The sequence below is a fragment of the Triturus cristatus genome, chromosome 1_2, assembly GCF_964204655.1.
Source record: "Triturus cristatus chromosome 1_2, aTriCri1.1, whole genome shotgun sequence".
Taxonomy (NCBI): domain Eukaryota; kingdom Metazoa; phylum Chordata; class Amphibia; order Caudata; family Salamandridae; genus Triturus; species Triturus cristatus.
This window is the reverse complement of record NC_140580.1, coordinates 398768372-398790500: the sequence shown is the minus strand read 5'-3', so window position 1 is coordinate 398790500 and position 22129 is coordinate 398768372. Positions and strand designations below refer to the sequence as shown.

Genomic DNA, 22129 nt, shown 5'->3' with positions numbered 1-22129 from the left:
CTGGTGGAATTTTTGGAAAGAGATTGGTTTCTGTTTAAGCCATGTAATCTGTTTTAAAGGGACTAAGCACTGGTGTAAATAAAACCCAAACATAACTGATGTGGGAGGGTGCAGCACTGATAAATGGTTTGTACCTGCCCTTCATGAAGTTAAAGGAGAACCAGACGGTTGGAGAGGAGATATATATCCCATTATACTTCTGAAAACAAATGTGTATAGGGGCCTCTCTGGTCATCTGGGCAGCTTGCTGACTCTGTATTCACACCACGTTTAGTTAGAATTGCAAGTTCTCATAACGTGTTGCAGAGGGGTCACACATTTCTTCTTTTTGCTCCCTACACCACCCCCTGCTCCTCTTCAGGTTTTTGTATACCTCTTTTCTCACAAAACATCCCCGAGCTCCTCCCTCTCAGAGATGGGGTTGTAGCCCGCATTACGACCAGGTTCATAATGCGAGGAGGTATCCCTATGATGGAGCATGCCACCTTCAGGAGGGTGAGGGATACCGTCCTGTAAAGGGGACACTCCAGCACTCTCGCCTACATCAGACCCAGGGATCCATTTTGTGATTTAAAGTTGTGATAGAGGGGAGTTGTTCACTGCAGGGCTTTAATACTCCTCAGGCCCTCTTTTTGTGTTATTGATCAAGTCGAAATCAAAACAGCACTGCGGTGGAATTATTTTCAACTATTTTTGTTTAAAAAATTGCCGCTAGCTGAATTATGAGCCAGACTTTATTTGTTTTTGTGTATGAGCCTTTGTTGAGCAAGAAAAGAGAATGTCAAAGTATGAACTGACACAGGGGTTAAGGGAATGGACACTCCGAACGTTTTACAAAATATATTGTGGTTACAGAAGTATTCAAATAAGAAATGCTGTACATACGAATTTGTGTAAGACCCCAGGTTGTGTCCTCATTATTCCTTGGGAGGGTAAAACCTAAGTCGCCCTAGAAACCAGAAAGGTCTAGTTTAATGGATTCAATTGATATGCACACTGCTCTGGATGAACGTGGCATATCTGTGATTGCTGAATACCGTTGAGACATAGCAGTCTAATTGCAAAATAATGCTTAAACTAGATCTAGTTTAAAAATGCCATTTTAGTGCAGGAAATTTCTGAATGGGCAACAGCGGGCACACCTACAGGCTCCGATTCAGTCCAGGGGCAAATGGCTGAAACAGGAGGCAGGGAAGAGTCCAAGACAAGACTACAGGACTTAGAAATATAGAGACGAGAAGCATGGCATGTTAGAGTACAACACATGAGGGGTTGCAATGAACACTGGGAGGCACACAGGCTAAACTTACCCTATCTGAGTGAAACACACCAGTTACAAGGCTGAAAACCAAATGCATTCTGCAATGACTAAAACGTCTTCCATCCTTCCCCTTTCCATTTTCTTGACTCAAATGGAAGTTAGCGGGTTGGAGATTAAAAAACCCACTTTTTTTCTCATCAAATGAACCACTTTGTGAATTTAAAATGCTGGCTTTGAGGCTCCTTATACACCCTTGTTTGAAGGATCTGAGCCTCATATCTCATGCGTGTGATTTAAAAAAAAGACTGTTTTCCTGTGGTCAATCTCTAAAACACTCATCCAGACCACTCAATTTCAATGGAACATTCCCAACGACCTAGTATTTAAAAATCTAAGGACCCTTTTAGACAATTCTAGATGGAGTCACTGGGACAACACAGAGGGGTTGCAGGTACTTCTCCTAAGGAAGAGTCTGCACGTGAGACACACATGTTCAGCACACGGGAACCACAGCGAGTTGGAAGCATGCAGCACTGAGAGATGCGATAGATTAACAGAACAAGCATTGGCATAGCCAATAGGTCTCACCGACGGGACCAAATAAGTGTTTAGCCATGCAAGAGAATAGGGTTTGGGGCGGGGGTGGGTTTGCGTAGACTAGTGCTGACCTAATAAAGGGAGTGTAAAAAGATTATGCAGCTTTTTCTGCTTGATGTATGACTTATCTGCAGTACACAGGATCTATGTTTGCTCTGACAGCAGTTATGTTGTGTATTTGTAAAGGAGACTATCACCCGCGAGGGGATCCTGGTGCTGAGGAGGTGTGTACCTAGCGCTGCTTAGGGTAGGCTGGTTAATTGAAAAGCCAGGACTTGTGCTCTCGCAGGATTCAAGAAGTGAGGATGAGGGTCCGATATGGAGTGGGAGGTCGTTCCACGCTTTAGGAGCGATGTAAGAGAACATCCGTCCTCCTGATCTGGGTGTGCCTATACGTGGGATGAGTGCGACCAGGAGCGGAGCTGTGTAGGTTGGTGGAAGGAGAAGCGACTGTTCAGATAGGTGGAGCCTAAGTTGTGCAGTGTCTTGAATGTGTATGTGAGGAGTTTGAAATTACAGTGTTTGTGTATCAGGTGCCAGTAGAGTTCCCGGAGCGTGTGGTGTGATGGGAGTTTTATGTGGCAGGTTGAGGATGAGTCTGGTTGCTGAGTTCTGTATGGTTTACAGTCTTCCAGTGAGTTGAACGGTGATTCCGAATAGAGGGTGTTCCCCTAGTCCAATTTAAAGAGTGATTAGTGCCGAGTGACTCAGTGAATGAACAATGTCACTTGATTTCACAAGACCCGGGGAAGCAGCAGTGTGTCCTGAGAAAACATGACCAAGCCTGCTTATTAACCAGTGGGGAGAAATTGTGTTTCCGTAGCCTACATGAATGAATTAAAATCTAGTTTTAAAACCAAGGAGTTTTAAAACCAGGACGGCACAGGCAAGGCGATGCCTGACCCAAAAGTAGCATTAACATCTATCAATGTCCTCCTTGTACACCACCATGCCAAGGAGAATGCATACTTAGGAACACAGTGCAGTAAAAACACATGATCTGTGAACACGTTTTGGGTGGGACAACACCACCATAAAGAGAACAAGCTCGGTAATCCTTGCAAGTAAAATACTTAACTGTTTTGTTTCACCTGTGCAGAAAACCATCTGCTCACCGCGTGATGTTGTGCCCTCTGGGACTAGAACCGCTTCTTATTTGGTTTGCTTTTGTTTGCTCCAACTTGCTGATCTTCTGAAGAACACGGTAAGTGTTCCTTGCATGCACAGACCTCTTACCAAAACTTTTCAAAGAGCTGCGACACACACAAAAACATGTTTTTATAACAGTACTGTAGGTGTGGTCGACTGGGACCCAGCAATGCACACGTTATCAGAAAGCAGATGTCACTACAGCAATCCTAAACACACGCAGAATTCTGATCTCACAACACTGTAATACAATGCCGAACATGCATCGAGTTGTCATTCCTGATGCACCAAAATCAGTATTTTAGCTACAAGGCCACTGACGTATAACGTCAAACAGAATCTGCAGCAGTATTTTTACTGAGCTGAGCTCTCTGCCTTCCTACTAAGGGAGGCGAATAGCAACACAAATCGCCAATCTATCAGAGACAATGCCGGTTATTTGTTCACACATTGTTATTCTGTGCTCCTGCAGCCATTCAGCTGGGGTGAAGAGGACTGCCGTGCCACTGAGGCGTTAAGTGCATATTAGCTGCAGCAAACGAACTCGCCAGCAATCTATCTGATCATTAAATGAATTTTAAAACTGCCAATGAAGCTGTTCTCAGTAGAACTAAAGCCATGGTTTATGGCAGTTTGGTCCATACCTCTCCCCGGTACTTTTGTGACGATGGGCAGTCCAACAAAATAAGGAACAGGTCACGTGGATCCGGAGTAGCGTGCTACTCGCCAAAAAGCGCTTCAACGCCTTGTCAGGGATATTAAGCGCTATAAAAATAAATACAGGAGGACAAGGAGCAACCTCAACATCTGTTATGATCGAGGAGGCCGACTTTTTTCGATGTTGCCTCCTTGACCAAGTATCGGCCTCAGAAGGTTGAAGTGCGTTGGTTTGGAACGTGAGACCTGCAGATTAAACACAGATCTCTACGGCATATGCATTAACTCACTCAGTTACATTAACGCCGATGGCATACAATAAAACCTCTGCTCTCTTTCTCCTTACCTCTAGCTGTTGCGCCGCTGCCTCCTAACGACATGCCACAGTGGAGACTTCTTTGTGCGGGTGCAAGCAGCGACTAGCAGGAGGATGTGAATATCCTTAGCCGCGCCCTGTAGGGGACGCTACGTGCATGCTGCCCAATGAGCAGCCGCTTCCGAGGACAACCAGGGCTGTCGCACAGCTAGATTAGTGCAGCTGTCTGGAGCCATCTGCTAGTCTGACTGCAGTAACCATAGCAACTACCAGCAGGCGGAGGAGAGAGCAGATGTGACTGCGGCCTTGTCTCTTGTTTATATAAACTCTGCAAGTTACCGCGCCGCCCCCTGCCCCATGGAAGGACCTTTGTGATGCCAATCTCAGCCCAGAGGCCGCGAACAGAGATAACATGGCCTTCCGGGTACTTTAGTCGCAAAGGCCTATGTGCATTCTTTAATTCTGTTTTTTTGTGGATTCTGCAATAATGATATAGGTCGGAAAACTATAAGTACCAGCAAAACGTTTTGTGCGAGGTGTTCTCGCTTGGCGTAGACCAATGTGAGACAAATGACCTTAGCTCTCATGCCTGTTGGGGTTTTTACATTAGTGGATTGAATCTTTGGCATGTTGTAGGCATTCTGCATGTACGTGTTTGCTCGCATTTGTTCTTGTCTAACTAGGAATTGTGTTGTGTTTGTAATGATGGCTCGTGCGTGTAGCAGACTCTGGTGAGGGTGCTAACTGCAACAGTGGTTAATTTTTAATAAAAACAAGCATTGGCCGCGCGACCGTAAAAGTAACGTGGCCGCGCGGCAGTGAAAGTGATCGTGATCGCTGGGACGTGCTCTGTGGTGGGGGAGGGGTGGAGCAAGGCACGCTGTAAGGGTGCCGCGAGGAAAGCCAGATGGCGGCTGTGCGCATGCTCGCGCGCGTAAGCGCAACTTGAGGCCAGCAAAAGTGTGTGGTCGGACTTTTAAAAGCCCACTTACTAAATGTCTCGCCAGAGCAGAGTATGCGCTGGCTCAGGCGAGACCTAAAAAAGCAGAGGCATGCATCCCATCTGGAGAGCATGACGTGGAATTCCAAACAAGCTGGAGCCGCTGCTCACAGAGTCCAGAGGCAGGGGTGGTTGCACAGGAGCCTCCACATCAGAGCAATCGGGAGCAAAGAAAACCTGGACTCCCACAGGGGAGGAGGGATCACTAGCAGGACGGAGCCGCAGACTTAAAGCCCTGAGCATCCCTCCACAGATCCCGCCCTGTGTAGGGTTCCCGGCCTGGGATGTGAAGGGCCGTAAGGCAAGGAGACGGGTAAGGGTTGAGTGGGGATATCCACAGGGTCGGTTAGTTTCCTTCAAGGGCTCACTCCTGGGAACCAAGTGGAGGAAGAATGGGTGGGAGACAAAAGAAATAATTCTCACTGGCACTTTTCACAAGATAGTGGCGTGGTTCCCAAACTGTGTGCGCGGTGCACATTTGTTTGCGGCGCCACCTGGATAGTTTTGACGGCGAATCAAGGTGCCGCGGCGCACAGATTATGAGTTTAGTATGTTGTGGGTGTAGTCTCGGCAGGTATAAGGACACTTATTGCTATGCTGCAGGCTTGGGCCACGCTAAATGATGACGCGCACCCTGATTGTATCTCTGGGCCAAGACCCCTAGCGGTCCTGAGCCCCTTTATTTATGTCCTCGGGCGAGCCCGCCCTCGGGGCGCGTGGGTGCATGTGCAGCGTACGTGAACGGGCCGGGTGACTCTACATCCCTCCAATCTTTTAGATACATGGACCCTTTCGGGCGGTTTATTCAGTCCCTCTTGGCACACCACGCAAAGTCTCTCAGTCTCTGGCTGGGGGTTGGGTTCGGCCGGAGACCATACTTCTGACTCCGGGAGTTCTCTTTGGCTTCCAACCCTTCCATGCCCTTCTCTCTCTTGGGCAATCCAGTTCCAGGGCCCAGCGGCTCTTCCGCCGCTTGCACTTCTCTTCCGGCTTGATGTTGTACAGGCTCTGTATTGCCTGTAAGGTCATCCGCGGGGGCTGCCCCATGTCCGTCTTCCGAGTCTTCCATGACTTGGTCGGTAGGCGGCCTTCTCTCTGTGACCTTCTTGAACCAGGATGTGTTCCTTGTGACCACACGGGTTCCCCGCATGGCCGATACCATGGTGCCGTGTATATTGACAACCTCCCACACTTCGGGCTCATACGGGGTGCGATACTTCCAGTTGGGGTGACGGTCCTTTATCACAACTCGGTCTCCAACCTGGATGCTCATAGACTGTGCTCTTCGAGCCTGGCTCGCTTTGTCATTGGACGCTTTTCTTCGTGCTTGGGCTGCACCTTGATCCAGCGCTGGGGGACTCCACGAAGAGTCCGCAGGAACACAGTCTCTTGGCGCTCTCCTAAACACAAGGTGGGCTGGGGCACACTGGGTGGTGCAGTGCGGGGTTTGGCGATAGGCACCGAGAGGCACTGTTCGGCATTTTCTCCCTTATTGACCCCGATTCTGAGTGTTCGGTTCATGGTACGCATAAACCGCTACACCTCTCCATTCGCCTGGGGCCACTGTGGCGTGATCTTCCGGTGCCGGATGCCTCTGGAGGCCAGGTACTCTTGGAAGTCTCAGCCTTGGAACGGTGGCCCGTTGTCGGACTTAATCTCTTCTGGCAGTCCCATCATGGCAAAGATGCGCTCCAATGCTGTTTTGACATGGTGGAATGCCGCGGACGACACCACCTCCACCACCGGAAACTTCGAGTGGGAGTCGACGAGCACCAGCGTATTCCGCCCAACCGGGAAGGACCCAAAGTCGATGCTTACTTTGGACCACGGCTCCAGACACGGATCTTCTGTGATCACCGGATGAGGTGCAGGGTCGCCGGACGTGATGTTGCAGGAGTGGCAGGCATGTACAGCTTCCTCGACAGCGGCATCCATTCCCGGGAACCAGACTTTGCTCCCGAGTCTGGCCTTGGTCTTCGAGATACCTTGGTGCACCAGACGGACCACCTCCTTTTGCAGGCTCCTCGGAATCATGAGTTTAGTTCCCCGCAAGACCACTCCATGGAGGCCTACGCTGAGCTCGCTCACTTGCTGTCGGAAGAGCTGTTCTTCTACAGTGAGGGAGCTGACCCCGTCCAGGAAGTGGCGCCAGTTCCGGTTAGTTAACGTGGTCTTGACCTTGATGAGGCACTCAACCAATTCTGTTGCTTTCCCTAGGTCTTCGAGCGGGAGGGCGACAGGATACGCTTCAAGAGAGGCCATTCAAACAAACTCCTCGGTGTAGTCTTCGTCTGTTGGCGCATGAAGCGGCTTGGCCAGGCCGGGGTGGCACGACAGGAAGTCGGCAGGATTGTCGGCCCCCGGCCGGAAGATCACCTCAAAATGGTATGTTTGCAGCTGCACTGCCCACCTCTCGATCCAAGGGGGGAGCAAGTCGGGAAGTGCCGGCGAAGAGCGGGACGAGGGGCTTGTGATCGGTGATCATTTGGAATTCAGGTCCGTACAGATACAAATGGAAGTGTTGACATGCCCACTTGATGGCCAGGGCTTCGTGCTCCATCTGTGCATACCGCCTCTCTGTAGCAGTCAACGCCCAGCTGGCATATGCAGTAGGAACCCATTCTTTGGACTCGGTCTCTTGCATCAGGACTGCTCCTAGGCCTACGGGGCTGGCATCCACTATGACGTCCGTGCGCCGATGTGGGCGAAAGTAGGCCATGACTCGATCATCGATGAGGGCCTCCTTGACGGCCTGAATTGCTAGATCTTCCTTTGCGGAACAGGCCCACGGCTGGCCGGATTTTGTGAGGGCACGGAGTGGCTTGGATAGAGACGCCAGGTTGGGAATGAAACTTCGGTGGCTGATGTTGGCCTTGGGGCAGACCGTATGGCCTCCGCTTTCTTCTGGTCTACTCGCAATCCTTCCCTCGAGAAGATGTACCCGAAGAAGTCTACTGACTCCTGGTAGAACAAGCACTTGGCTCTGTGCAGGGTGAGTCTGTTGTCTGCAAGTCGTTGCAGGGTGGCTCAGAGGTGTACGTGGTGTTCCTCTAGCGTCTTGGAAAACACCAGGATGTTGTCATTTAAGTTTATTACGCCTTGTAATCCTGTGAGGGTTTCTCTTATTGCGTTCTGGAACACCTCCGCCGTCGAAGAGACGCCAAAGCTCAGTCTCTTGTAGCGCCGTAATCCTACGTGAGTAGAGAACGTCGTGATGTTCCTACTATCGGGTGGAGTTCTAGCTGATGATACCCTGCATTGAGGTCTATTTAGGTGAACCACTTGGCACCGTTCAGGTCGGCCACGATGTCGTCCATCGTGGGCGCGAGATGCCGTTCCGTCTTCACGGCCCTATTTGGCAGGCGCATGTCAACGCAGAGCCAGATGGCTCCCGGCTGCTTTGGCTTTGGGGCTACGACGAGGGGGGACACCCATGGTGTGGGCCCCGACACCTTCTCTATCACCCCCAAGCCCTCCAGCTTCTTCAGTTCTTCCTCAACTTGTGGCCGCAAGTGAAATGGCACCCTCCGGTGCCTCAGCGCCATGGCCGGACTGTCGGATCGACGTGTAACTTGAACGTCTTCCCCTTTAGGCATCCAAGGCCCTCAAACAGCATGGGAAAATCTCTCAGCATCTCTCAAACGTGCAGATCGTGCACCTGATTCACAAAGAATACTAACTCCAGATCCTCCGCTGTATGGCAGCTGAGGAGCGTGCCCAGTCTTCCTTCTGTGACATGAAATTTCGTGTTCATGCGGTGACCGTCGCTGGTGATTTCGAACTCCATGACGCCTCGCAGAGGAAGTGGCTCATCGCTGTCATAGGTGTAGATCCTGGCCTTGGATGGCAGGAGTGGCGGGCATGGCGACAGTTTATCATATTGGTCGATGTCCATCACGTTGACTGACTCTCCAGTGTCTATGAGGGCACTCACAGGGGACCCTGCTATGATGATGCTGCACATGGGGGGTGGTCGGCGTTTTGTTTCTTCCCGGCCGACAAAAGACACAAGGAATACGTCGTCGTCTTCCATCCCCAGTCCAAACCCTGGTGGGGTGTTGTCTACTTGGTCTATAGGGTCCTCCATCGTCAGTTGTCTCACCGCTGTCGAGAGCTCACGTGGGCTTGGGGCACTGCTCTGTCCTCTTCCACTCCTGCAGACCTTTGTGAATTGGTTGAGTTTTTCGCATTGTGAACACATCTGTCCTTTTGCGAAGCACCTCCCCCCTGGAGGGTGGTCTAGGCCACAGTTTCCACACGTGCTCCTCTGAGAATGCCTCGTGGATCGTCTTGATTGAGACGACCTTCTTTGAATCGCATCCACTCTTTCCTCCTTGATTGTGAGCGTCCATGGTGGTATGGGCTGCGCGGAGGGCTGGTTGAGGGCCGCTTCCATTTCGTCCGTGCGAGCGTTGGACAGCTCGTGGGACCTGGCGAGCAGTAGGATTTCATCTAGAGTGATGCCGGGTTGTCGCAGTATTAGGCGTCGCAGCGTGACTGACCGACATCCCTGGATAAGCTGCGCCCGCATGTCCACCCTCTGGTCCGGCAGCGTGCATGAGCTTGCAAGTTTCCGTAGACGTGCGTAGAAAAGGTCTATGGTCTCGGCCTCACCCTGCCGCACCTGCCGAAGCTTGAAACGCTCAAAATCTGGGTTTATCTGGGGATCAAAGTGGCAGTTTAGGGCCGCAACAGCCCCGTTGTAATCATCATCTGTTCCTCTATCCGGCAGGGTCTCGAAAATGTCATACACCTCGCCTCCTCCGTAGCACATGAGGAGCGACCTCTTCACCCTCCCGTCGCTCTCTCTCACGCCAATAAAGTAATGGTCCAGGCGGCCAATCCAGGATTTCCAGCACGCCACGGCTGTGGACGGGTCCGAGAGTTCGCTGAAGGGTGGTAGAGGGGCAGCTGTGGCCTGGCCATGCAGAGCGTGGGCCAGTGGATCAACTTGCTGAGGGGGTGGCGGTAGCGCCACAGGGGGAGCACCGCCACCCTCGCACCTTGAACACTCATTCTCCACCGTGGGCCTTCCGAGTGAGATGTTGGTGCAGCAAGGACTGGGTGACGCAGATTAGCGTAGGGCACGTGTGGGAGCGGACCTCCTGCTGAACTGTGGTGTACAAGGTAGGCTCACGAGAGTGTAGCTACAGTGACCGCGCCCTGGGGTCACGCTGTGGCTTGCTGGTGAGGAACCGAGTACCCTTGGAACGTCTGCGGGCTGTGTTGGGATGCTTGACTAGCTGGGGTGAGTAGGTGAACCCACACTGGGGTAGGTCCCTTCCGCAGACGAGCACACTGTAGGGTGGTGTGTGGACTTTCTTTTCTTCTTGTGCCCTGTTGTGGCGTACTTTCTCTCTTGTCTGCTGAGGTAGTGTGGCTTGGTACTTCACCCCCTGTGCCTTGAAAGTGGTAGCGCGGTGTGGCAGACGACAGCAGGCTGATGAGGTCACGTAGTGTGCCCCTGCAGAACAGATCGCATTCAGGTAGCGGATGCGCCGCGAGATGCGTGAGGTTTTCGCCCGCCGGCTCGACCACATGAATGTGGGAGAGCGGCCAGGCCGAGATTAAGCTGGGCGCAGGCGCGGGCCACGGGGGGGGGGCGCAGCAGAGGGCCTGAGCGGTGCGTGTGCACGCAAGTAGGGCAGGCCTCACCTCGGGCGCCAGTCCGTGCGCCGAAGACAGCAGCACTGCTCACAGCGAGTACGGTCGCCGCTGAATCACACGCCGGCTTATCTTTTCTCCAGGCGGCCGGTAGTTCGCGGGGTGGGCACCCGCAGGAGGCGCCGGCTGCACCGGTACCGGGACCACGGTGGCAGCGTATGGCAGAGGATAGCAGGCACCAGGGAGCACAGCAGGTGAGGGCACGGCGAGGCGTGGGATAGACCCGCCTCGTCGCCAGTGTAGTGTCGGCAGGTATAAGGACACCGATCGCTATGCAGATAGGCCGCAGGCTTGGGCCACGCTAAATGATGACACACACCCTGATTGTATCTCTGGGCCAAGACCCGAGCGGTCCTGAGCCCCTTTATTTATGCCCTCGGGAGAGCCCGTCCCCGGGGTGCGTGGGTGCATGTGCAGCGTACGTGAATGGTCCCGATGGCTCCGTCACTACAGTGGGGGCAGGAGGGAGGTAAGGGTTTCCAAAGTAAAATATTTTGCAGGTAGTGAATGAAGAAAGTGCATCTGCTTTGTATACTCGGGATCAATTTTATGGATGGGGATAGGGACAGGAAATCAAAATGCATGATTTATGTAGATTTCCATGACACCCTTTGGACGCTTTCTATGGACTGCCTGAAAGAATGCAAAGACCTACAATGAGCAGACTTCAAACTTTCAGACTTACTTTCTGAATCCAGCCGCAAGTTTTTCAAGCAGAACGGTTCACAAAAACAAGGACTTGAATCCCTTATAAAAAAATTGTGCGCGTTTAAGAGGTTGTACAGATGCACATACAAACCAATTAGTGTTTTAAAGAAAAAGAAGGCCAAGATAGCATTTACGGGTCCTTAAGCAGCAGAGTGTACTGCTTTATTGGTAGTATCCAGAGGGGAAGAGACCGCTTATTGCCTCTCTATTCTGATGCTGCACATCTTATTTTATGCTGTAATTGGTTGAGGAGGCACAGGATCTTACACCTTGGGAAGCTCAGATTTTGTTTTTACATTGACCTCTACAAGGTAGGCCATATAGAGGTAGACATTGTGAAAACAGCAGCAGATCTAGGGATGATGGAGTCATCCCTTCCTCTACAGTGGCGGTGGAGCGTCACCCCACTGCCTTTGAGCAGTGCAAAGTAAAGGAAATATACAATTATAATAACTTTAGGTTATTATCATTTTCTGTTTTCTGGGCAGGTGGGTAGGCTCCTCTGCTTTCGGAGCAGGGGAGGAGTGGCTTGCCCACTCCTCAGTGCACAATGGCTGTTTGGTCAGCCCTCTGGGGCTGTCCAAATCAGTCATGCGCACTTCCTGACTGAGTGTTTTTAATATGAGCAGCATGCATGACCCCCCAACCACCCACCCACCACTACCTCCCACTACCTGGTTATATCCAGGATGACTAACAACTTATGCAAAGCTTTTGCAACCTTGCCATATGACCATTAGCGTAAACGGGTAATTCTTAGGACCAACAAAAATTATCTAGGATTAAGGATAACACTTCACAAGACTATCCACAATGACGAATATATCCAAAATTGTCATAAGAAACTCTGCTTCATAAAGCAATAGTTTAATATTTCAACCATTAAGGAATGGTGTCTGCAACACTACTGCCCGCAACAGGAACACATTGGCCCCTTGATATGATTATCCGTAGGTCAGTCGCTTAACCTGCTCCAGTACCTTCATAGAACAGATAAGGATATATTTGTTACTCTAATCAACACAGACCTCTTCTGCACGCTCAGAAAGAACACAATTGACACATATGTTCAAAATTCTACACAAGTCATGAACAAAATAAAAGTGAGAACTAGGTGGCAAGAGAAAGAGGACATACCACCAAATCAAGTTATATGCATATACAAATTGACACTACCCCGATAGTGGCAAAGGGCAAGGCAAAGCAAATGAGGCAAACACCCTTAAAGGCGCTGCCACAGAATGTATGCAAACTACCAAAAAGTAGCAAAAAGTGATGTTCCCTTGATCCTGAACTGGCCCTGTTCCAAGCCAGTACAAATCAGAATATTACAAATTATCCAAATACGTCTTACCCAGGGCAACATGCATCATACCCCACAGCCTTGAGGATCAAATGAACGCATGGGTCTGATCTCCTCAATTAACCTTTTTTAGCAAATTGGTATTCATTGGAATAAAATGATTGATAACAATGCATATTTGCTTTACTGTGTGCCTGGGATCCTTTCCACCAGTCACCGTCACATGGACCGTGCATTTTGTGAATCACTCGCAGTGCATGTGAACTCATAAGGGCGTTGATACTAGGGGTGGGCGGAATTTGCGTAATCGCGCTACGCAAATCTCCGCGAAACGGTAAAAAATCTCCGCGAACATGCAGAAATTCCGCGAACACGCGGAATTGCATGTTCGCGATGCTTTTTTCCTGTTCACAGTTGCTGTTTGCGTGCTCGGGGAGAAATATCTCGCGAACACGCATTTTGAGAACGCGAACAAGAAAAAATTTCGCAAAGTCGCGGAAAGCAGAATTTTGAGCAATTTCGCGTTCTCCGCGGAACGCGAAATTACCGAAATTCCGCAAATTCCGCGAGCGGAACGGAATTTACCGCCCAGGCCTAGTTGATACCACAGGTATTCCGACAATGGTAAAGATGCCATTTAGCAGTTTTCTATGGAATGGGTGCCTAAAGACACCTTACTCATCACACGGGTGCTCACGGGTACACAAGGATTAAACTTTATCATTCCTATGTATTGTTTCATGAGGGGAACCCTAATTTTTCTTTATGTAATGCTTACATCATCGGCATAGTCTGAATATAGCTTAAGACTAATTTATTCCCAACTATATATTCATTTGTGCATTAGGTGTACATATCTACAGTTTATAAAGTTAAGCTGCATGGGAGACCAATTTTATCTTGATTTCACTACAGTGCTTAATGTAAGCAGGTGCTTGAAAGCTAGGTCCAACAGCACTCTTTTTTGGGGGGACCAGGACTTATTTTTCATCAACAGACTTTGATCTAGAACAAGAGAAAGAAAGCTAACAAAAAGGGAAAGAAGGAAGAACAGAAAGGAAGAAAACAGTTCTAAAGGAAAAAAGCATGGCTGGAAAAAAGAGTGAGATATTGTGGCGAGGAGAGTGCAATGATGGATGAATGAGGTGGAATCAAGGCTAGACAGCCTTGGTGTTCGGCAAACCCAACAGTCAGGCATGACGTGGGCTTCTGAGAAATTCTTTGGTCCTTGGGATTTATTCTTTTACAAATTAAGTGCTGCTTCAATATAATGGGATATGGTCAATGCACAAGCAGCGTGTGAAAGACTAATTCACCTTGGGTCGAATTGCAACTAAAAGCCGGAATTTAGATAGAAGTGCTGACAATAATTAAGCCGAGAATGGAGTTGGCTGGAACTGGCTTTTCAGAGACTTATTTGACAGTTTTGGGGCTCCTCCTTAGCTGCAGCTGCTTGATCCATGTTTGTATGTACAGGCATGATGAAGACCATAGACTGGTCAGCGGTGTAAACACAGAAGACACGCATTGTGACCCAGAGGAAGCTGATAGGTGAACTCAAAAAGGTCGCAAGATAATCTTCCAGGACGCCCTGGTCTAGGTATTGTTGCCCATGGACATCTTGTCCTTGCTCAAATTGCCAGTGCATCTCTTAATTCTCTAACATTTTCATTTCCTTCATGCACAACTCACATAGGGTATCTACGTAAATCTGTAATAAAAATGCAAACTTTAGAAGCCTGTACAACTTTGCACATCCCCAATTTTGATCAATATTTGTTTTGGGATTCAGCCTTCTGTTTCAGGAATCCCAAAAAAACCTGCATCCCACACTTAAGATTCTTTCAATACAAATACCTGTTTAGTCTTACAGATAATGCAAAAATATTAACATTACCTGCATTCACATCCTTCAAAGGTACATCTAAGAGAGCTGCCATTTTCTCCAGCACTCTCTTCATCTCTGGTCCCTCCTTGAAGGCGTCAACCTGGTGCATTGCTGTGTCATTCTCCTCTATATAGGTGACAAACTTCTCACAGTGGTCGAAGAACCGCATCAAGTAATCATTAATTACAGGTTCGGAGCCCGGGGCATCTGTGGATGTCACAAACCATGGATGTTAGCTATTCCATCAGTTCACCCCGTACACATCAGTAAACATAAACATACAGTGATCAGGGTATGCACTGCTATATTTTATAACTATTCACAATACAAGGGCAATAGTTTTTGAAAACCCCGATTTCCTTTATATCATCAATTCTCCATGCTATTATTTTTGCCATAATCTGCAGTTTCTATTTTATTAGAACTCAATTTTTGGAGTGTGGCATATTATTTCTCTATAGCATGTTGGTAAACATGCTAGAAAAATAATAAACACAAATTAAAAAAAATACATAGAATCGCAACGCATTCCTTGGATATCCCAAAAAAGAGACATATGATTTGGACATAAATTTCTTATATATATATATATATATATATATATATATATATATATATATATATATATATACAAAAAAGAAGCAGAGAACTCTGGGTAGTTCTCAAGTTTAGGTGGAAAGCAGCTCCTGTATGGAGCACTCAACACCAGCGACACTCTAGATCTGCTCACCTCAAATGTCTGTTTTTCTATCGAAATCTTTAAGCATAGGATTAGCACAGTGCCATCCACGCCGAGATAGAAAAGGACAAAGTCTTTTGCCATTTGTACAGCAAAGTCTTTAAGCATAGGACTAGCACAGTGCTGTCCTTGCCGAGCTGTAAAATGACAAAAGCCAATTACCACTCCAGGCACAGTATTACAGCTTGGAGTTGGTAAAATACCAATCAAGCCAACCTGAAATGAGTAAAAGCAACCCCTGACACAGTGTTTCGCTCTAATTAGAGCTCTTCAGAGAGGTATAACTTTGTCCAGACACAAGGGAGCACCCAGTATAAGTCAAAGAAATACCCTTTCAGGCATAGAGTGACGAATAAATTATGCAAAAAAGAAGCAGAGAACTCTGGGTAGTTCTAAAGTTTAGGTGGAAAGCAGCTCCTGTATGGAGCACTCTCAACACCAGCGACACTCTAGATCTGCTCACCTCAAATGTCTGTATATATATATATATATATATATATATATATATATATATATATACACACACATATACACACACACATAAGAGAGGTAAGCATTCCCCCTCTGACATCAGATATGGTCTACAGATCACCACATTCCAGGTGCAACTCAATCTTTTATCCTTCTGAAATTCATAAGTTAGGTTCCATTACTTTAGCAAATAGGAGCCCCAGTCGCTTTACTTTGATGAGTAATAGAACAAACTCTGGAACTATTAAACCTGTTGAGTAAAATCTAAAAGTGTCTTCGATCTTTCAGTGGCTCCAATTTATATTTCTAACACACCTTTCAGGAAACAGTGGTCCCTGAGAGTGAGAGACAACACCTACATAGAGCAATGCAAGTCGACGGAGATTCTTTTAACCTACGACAGTCAACTGGTGGATTTTTAAGCTGTATGGTATGAGAGAGATATCGCGAGATGTCAGGAAGGAGATAATTATAGATCTTAGCCACTTGGTAGGTGAATAGTCTGCCTCCGTACTGTCAAAAGCTCTTACTGCCCAACAGGCAAGATGGACAGCCGGAAGGACTTTCAAGTTAACATGTGCCAGGACTACAACATGGTGGCATTTACAACACAGACAAGATCTGCTGGTCGCACTTTGTTCTTCAGGGATAGGATCTGTTCTTAAAGGCCATTTAGCACCTTGGGACAGTCTTTTGCCACTTGAAGACATTGGATAGGAGTGACTGAGTCTAACGCGTGTAGCGCGGCAGTAACACAACACAGAATTCAATGCAACACACACCACCCACATCTTAGATATATTCTGTCGTTAAATATATATTTTTATATGTATGGCAAGCATACTATCATCATAACTATAACAACAGTCGCATAAGGGGCGTGCACGAAAGTATTGTTACAGCGGCTTCAATGATTCCACGTAAAGTCAAGAGAACAATTAAATGGCCCAGTACATCTCCCAGCAGTATACCATCAGAGACACGGTATCCATGTTCAGGTTAAAAAATAATCAATTATCGCTTCTCTGGGCTATGTTGCGGTCCATATTTACCTCTGTCAGGGGTTGCTAGGTATCATCCAATATGTCCAACCCGTAGTGACTCATCCAACTACCCCCATCTTAGATTTGAGCGAGAAACGGGGTACAGCCATTCTAATGTTAAACCAGTGAAGGAAACGATTGCTCATCTCAAGAGGTCAACGAAACACCAGAAGGTTTTCATTGTTCAGTTGTGCTAAACAGCACTTCAGGCTAATCCCAAACTTTCAATTGGAAAGGACGGGCTGGAGTCAACATCTGACTGATGTTCAGTCGCAACGACTCACGGACGTCAAACGTAACTCGAGATACCTTTGTGCACATACAACTGGCTATTTGTAAAAAGACAGTGTGCCGTATATTCTGGATTTATATTAAAGATAACCAAGAAGGAGTCCCTAAGGGCTTCCGATTGACAAGGAAGCCGTATCTTAAGTCATAAGATCTGACCTCTGCCCACAGACATGATTATGCGATGTTGATCAATAAAAGGCAAAATATATTGTAAGGTATTTCATTGAAAAAGTAATGAACTGGATCAACTTGGGTATTCAATGCTACAGAGGCATATGCATGCCCGGACTGCGAAAGAAGACATTGGTGTAGAAGAACCCATAGTACGTGGTCAAGACAGTTCTTTATATTTAAAAAAAACAGAATCTTCAGTGGTTGCAAGTAGCTCAATCACAGAAAAAGTAAGCTTCCTAAAGTCTGCTGACATCCCCCATAGTGGTAATGATAAACCTCCCACCAAGGAGAAAATCATTTGCATTTTTGGTCAATGAACTAACCTAAAAATCATCTAGTACTGTCTGTGAAGACATAAGTTCTAGTTCCCGTGTAATGGAAGAGGAAAGCTATGGATGCATACAAAAGTTGAATAATAAGGGGGAAAGAACTGACCCCTGTGGAATGATGCACTTGAGACCTCTGGAGCAAACTGGTGATAAGGCTCTTGCCTGGAAAGAATCATATAAAGAGTGGCGCCATTTTGAGGCAGCTCCTTTTATGCAGGATTCTGACAGACTGGTTATGAGAATGGTTTGATAAATAGCAGCCAAGTGGTCTAAAAGGATCAAGAACCCGACACTCCTTTCTTTGGCCTATCTGCCTAGATCATCCAGCATGGAAACCTCCACAGTACAGTGTGTCTACAAGCCTGTTAGGAATAAAATAAGCAGGTAATTTCAACAAAACTATGGAGTTGAAGGAAAACTAGCTTTTCCATAAATCTGTGAAGATACAGATGTAGCGCAATAGGCTGCAAATTATCTAGATCTGATGGGTTTAATTAAGGTTTTTCGAAAGAGATTTGATGGTATCCGTATTTCTAACATTAGACACAATGCGCATGGTAAGAGAACTGCAAAAGATCAGCAAAAGCTCTTTTGATAAAGAGGGTGCCACGATTTGCATCTAGGTAGCTTGGCAAAAATGTGCATGATATCCTGAAGGACGGCTTTTGTGGCTAACGATAAAAAGAACAACAAGCATGGCAAAGCAAATAGGTCCCGGTAATCCCAGAGCTATAGGCGTTGGCAATGTTAATGCATTTGTGTATATCAATAAAAACAGCCCAGAGCTGTACACTAATGCATTTACATTGCCAATGCCCACAGCTCTCGGTTTGCCGAGACCTTGTGGAGAGCTTTAATGCTCCGATACATCTCCAAGCACTGTAACCGGAAAAATGCTGAAAACAAACTGGTTTGCATCTGAAATATTCTACTCAGCTACAGTCCAGTGTGCTGCTTGTGTACCCCAGCTGGCAACCCCACATCATGTAATGGTCCAGCTGGTGACATAAAGTATAATGCTTAGTAATGTATACGAGTGTGGTTGCCAATCTAGAAAAGTAAGCAATGTTAATTGAAGTTAATTGAAAAGATTGTTAGGATTGAGGCTTCAATCGCAAATTGTAAATTATCCCCATTGTTTAAATAGAAATCAAAAAGCAGCAACTTTTGAGGAAACCCGTTCACTATGACTTAAAATTCCGATTGTACACCCTCCTCTACCAAGAAATACGCTAGAAAGAAAATTAACGCATTGTCCGCGTTGCTGTGATGTAGATATGTTAGGTCATTATAATGACTGGAATTCAGAAAAGGATATAAATGCTGTTCCATGGTTCATGGGGCACCCTATCATTAGGGTGGCTGGTGCAGTGGCATAGGGACTAAGAGTGTGACAGCTCACTTCATCCCAAATATACCTGTCTTTTACTGACGACCAGTGGCACTGGTGCCCATTTCACTGATACTATAGTGAGTCCTGGAATCCAAAACAGAGCTAGATCTGTTGGGGTTTGGAAGTCACCAATCGTAAAATGGAGTCATGTTCTAAATGTGAAGAAGAAAGCAAAAAGATGTAGAATAAGAGGGAGGGACGACAATACCTTGATGCCCAACTAATTCTGTAGAATGGGAGGGAGGTGGAGGCAGCCGCACTGCGGAAACGGAATCCAAATTCCGGGTAGGCCCGCCTCCTCTCAAAGTGATTGGAGAAAAACATCTCTGTGAAGACTTCCACGAACCAGCGCTGCACAAGTGAATATAACACTATGACATCACAACTCTGAAATCACAAAACAGGGCTGTGGGGGAGTTCCTGTTCGTATAAAGTACACTTCAAAGTGAAGACACTATGGTGGGGGAAACAGGTGGTAGGTACAGAGCTGTCACTCACTGCGGGTCCTTGCGCCTCCCTACGGTTCCAAAGACCAGGCCATCGGCAGCTTCTGCTGCACCATGCCTGTATCCCATGCTGGAGCGTATCCTGGAAGGGTGTGTGCGGACACTGGGAGCATCCCAAGTCTGGAGAGATGGGCCAGCTCCACCCTGCAGAGAGAGAGAGAACTGGAGCACCGGCCCACACGGGGGGACTGAGTTGAGTGGAAGTGCCGCACGCGCTGCAGGCACGGGAGGAAAGAGCCCGACAAGTAGGGGGAGGAGGAGGTAGCCACAGCCAGAGGAGAGGGAGCGAGCTGCAGTAAGTCATGCCTGCGAGGGCAGGGAGAGGAGAGCAAGCTGCGGCAACCGGGCAGGAGAGCAAGCAGTGGCAGCCGGGGAGGACAAGGGGAGGAGACCAGAGAAGAAGCTGGACACAGGAATAAGTAGGGAAGGGGAGGGGATGAACAAAGGCACCAGCCGAGCCTGGAGAGGCTACGGGAGGTGGAGGCAGCCGCACTGAGGAAGCAGCTTGAAGGGAAAGCAGAGCAACAAAAGCAAGAACGGTACGGTATACGCACGGGATATGGAGAAAAATAAACAGCTTGGCACTAATGAGAACACCAGTGCTCCTGAGGTGGGCTCGTAAACGAAGCAAAAAGAAGTTGTTTAATTGATCCTAGGGATAGTGTACTTGGTCGCTGCTCTTGTGGACAAGAAAACACAGGAAGAAACATGACCCATGCATGTCATGGACAACGGGGTGACAAAATAACATAACGACATCGGAGCCAGCAAATGGCAAGCCTATGGGCGGGCTGAAGCCCACTACAGTAAATACAGCATGTTGTGGTTCAAGACATCGTATGCGCGCCGTCTAGAGCAGAGACCTAAAAATCACCAGTGACCAGAAAAAGCCAAGAAGTGGTGATTACATGGGGCTGGAAAACAATTTCCAAGTTGCAAAAGGTGGGTTTAGGAATATGTTCTCCTGCAATTGTATCACTTTTGAAGTGTACCTTCTAAATAAATACCATGACGGACGCACACTGTAGAAACTTGTGCACGACCTGTCAGTTAGCCAGTCATGCAAACTATGGATCTAGCGACCAGTACAAAATGATGCCCCAGTGCTAAGCAGTAAGCAACATTAAAGGAACAAGACTACACCGAGGCAGACAATTTCTGGAAAGAGAAAAGTTCAGCTTCTGATACAATTGAAAGTCTCATAGGAATGAGTTGCCAACTACTGACTTCCTAATCAGAACAAGCATGCCATGAGAAACCAGGAGCAGTGATAAGCTGATTCAGGAAGGGTTATACTTTGAACCCTCATCTCTTGATCAAAAACTTGAACCTTCAAGCAGTGGCAAATCCTTAAACCCCACATATATCTTATTTGTGAAAACACTGGAGCCTAGAGACGAGATTCAACACTTAAATACTTCACAGGTAAAGCAGGATACAGAACTATAGGAGACAGTAATTTGCAACAGTCAAGGGAAGAAAAATGTAAAAGTTTTCAGAGCTCTAGGCACTGTCAGCTCCTATTGACGTGCATTTGAGGGGTAACGCCAGGAGCAGCAAATTGTGTCAATCGGAATATATGTATTTGCAGTGTTTTGATGTAATCCATCATTCTTCATCCGTCACTCTCACATTACCAATGCGATCAGTTTTCAACAAGTTTTCTCCAGTTAGCTTCATATAGCAACTGAAAACAACAACAAATTATTATTTTTTTTAAAATGAAGTTGTAATCTCGGTCCAGGATTTATTTCCGGTTATCTCTTGCCCCTAACCACACATGACCATACCCCAATCTGTGATGGCTCAAGGTCGTACACTGACTGCATGAAGCTGGAACCAAGTTGAGAAAGGATTGGTGTGCAAGAAACTCGCATACGGACACTCAAAGATTTGGACACTGATAAAACACAATAGCAAAAACTACTGAATTGTCAAGTAAAAGCAAGGTCTCGATTCCTAGAAGGGTTACTTGAATTTTGAAGAAAGATGTAGAACCACAGCGTACAGGAGAAAGGGCACCCAAATCTGCCTCACGTGCCCAATGCGAAATAACAAGCAACTTATCAATGATATTTAACGGCAACAAAGAAGTTAGCAATGGGTCTGAAGTTGGTGAACTAAATAAAAGGGTCATAGTCATATTTCTTAACGTTGCTCTAAAGTTTAACAATTATTGTGAGCTGTGGAAACATTTATTTGAATGCCTATTATCATTTTAGAACATGTGCATCATTTTAGAACATACGCCCGCTCACGGATGGAGACAAAGCGACGCGCTCAATCATTTGCAATACCAGTCAGGTCAAACCCTACTCAGGCTGTTTTGATAGCATCCCCTGTAATGCACTAAACATGGTCCTTCTACTTTCTAAGCTTCTTCCTAAAATGCACAAATCTCAATGTGGAGAGGGACAATGGGAGGTTGTTGGGGCTAAAATCAAACCTATTTGTCATTGGATAGGTCACAAGCTAGATTATATGTACTACACAATATAGTTACCAATTGAATCTATACTTATATTGACAGGAATAGATTAGAAGACAGAAAATTCCCATCACTGCTCAGAAAGAAGTCACTAGATCGGCAGACCTCCACACTTCAAAGCGATTACTGCTTAACAATCTAAATTTAGAAAA

General features: G+C 47.3%; 1 protein-coding gene across 1 annotated transcript in view; it reads right to left on the bottom strand.

The window, feature by feature from the left end:
- Positions 1-22129, bottom strand: part of MINPP1 (multiple inositol-polyphosphate phosphatase 1) — a 197751-nt gene that overhangs the window by 134940 nt on the left and 40682 nt on the right. Inside the window, exon 2 of the mRNA XM_085605525.1 lies at positions 14553-14750. Within this exon, the coding sequence (XP_085461651.1) occupies positions 14553-14750 (198 nt within the window). The remainder of the gene's footprint in view (positions 1-14552; positions 14751-22129) is intronic.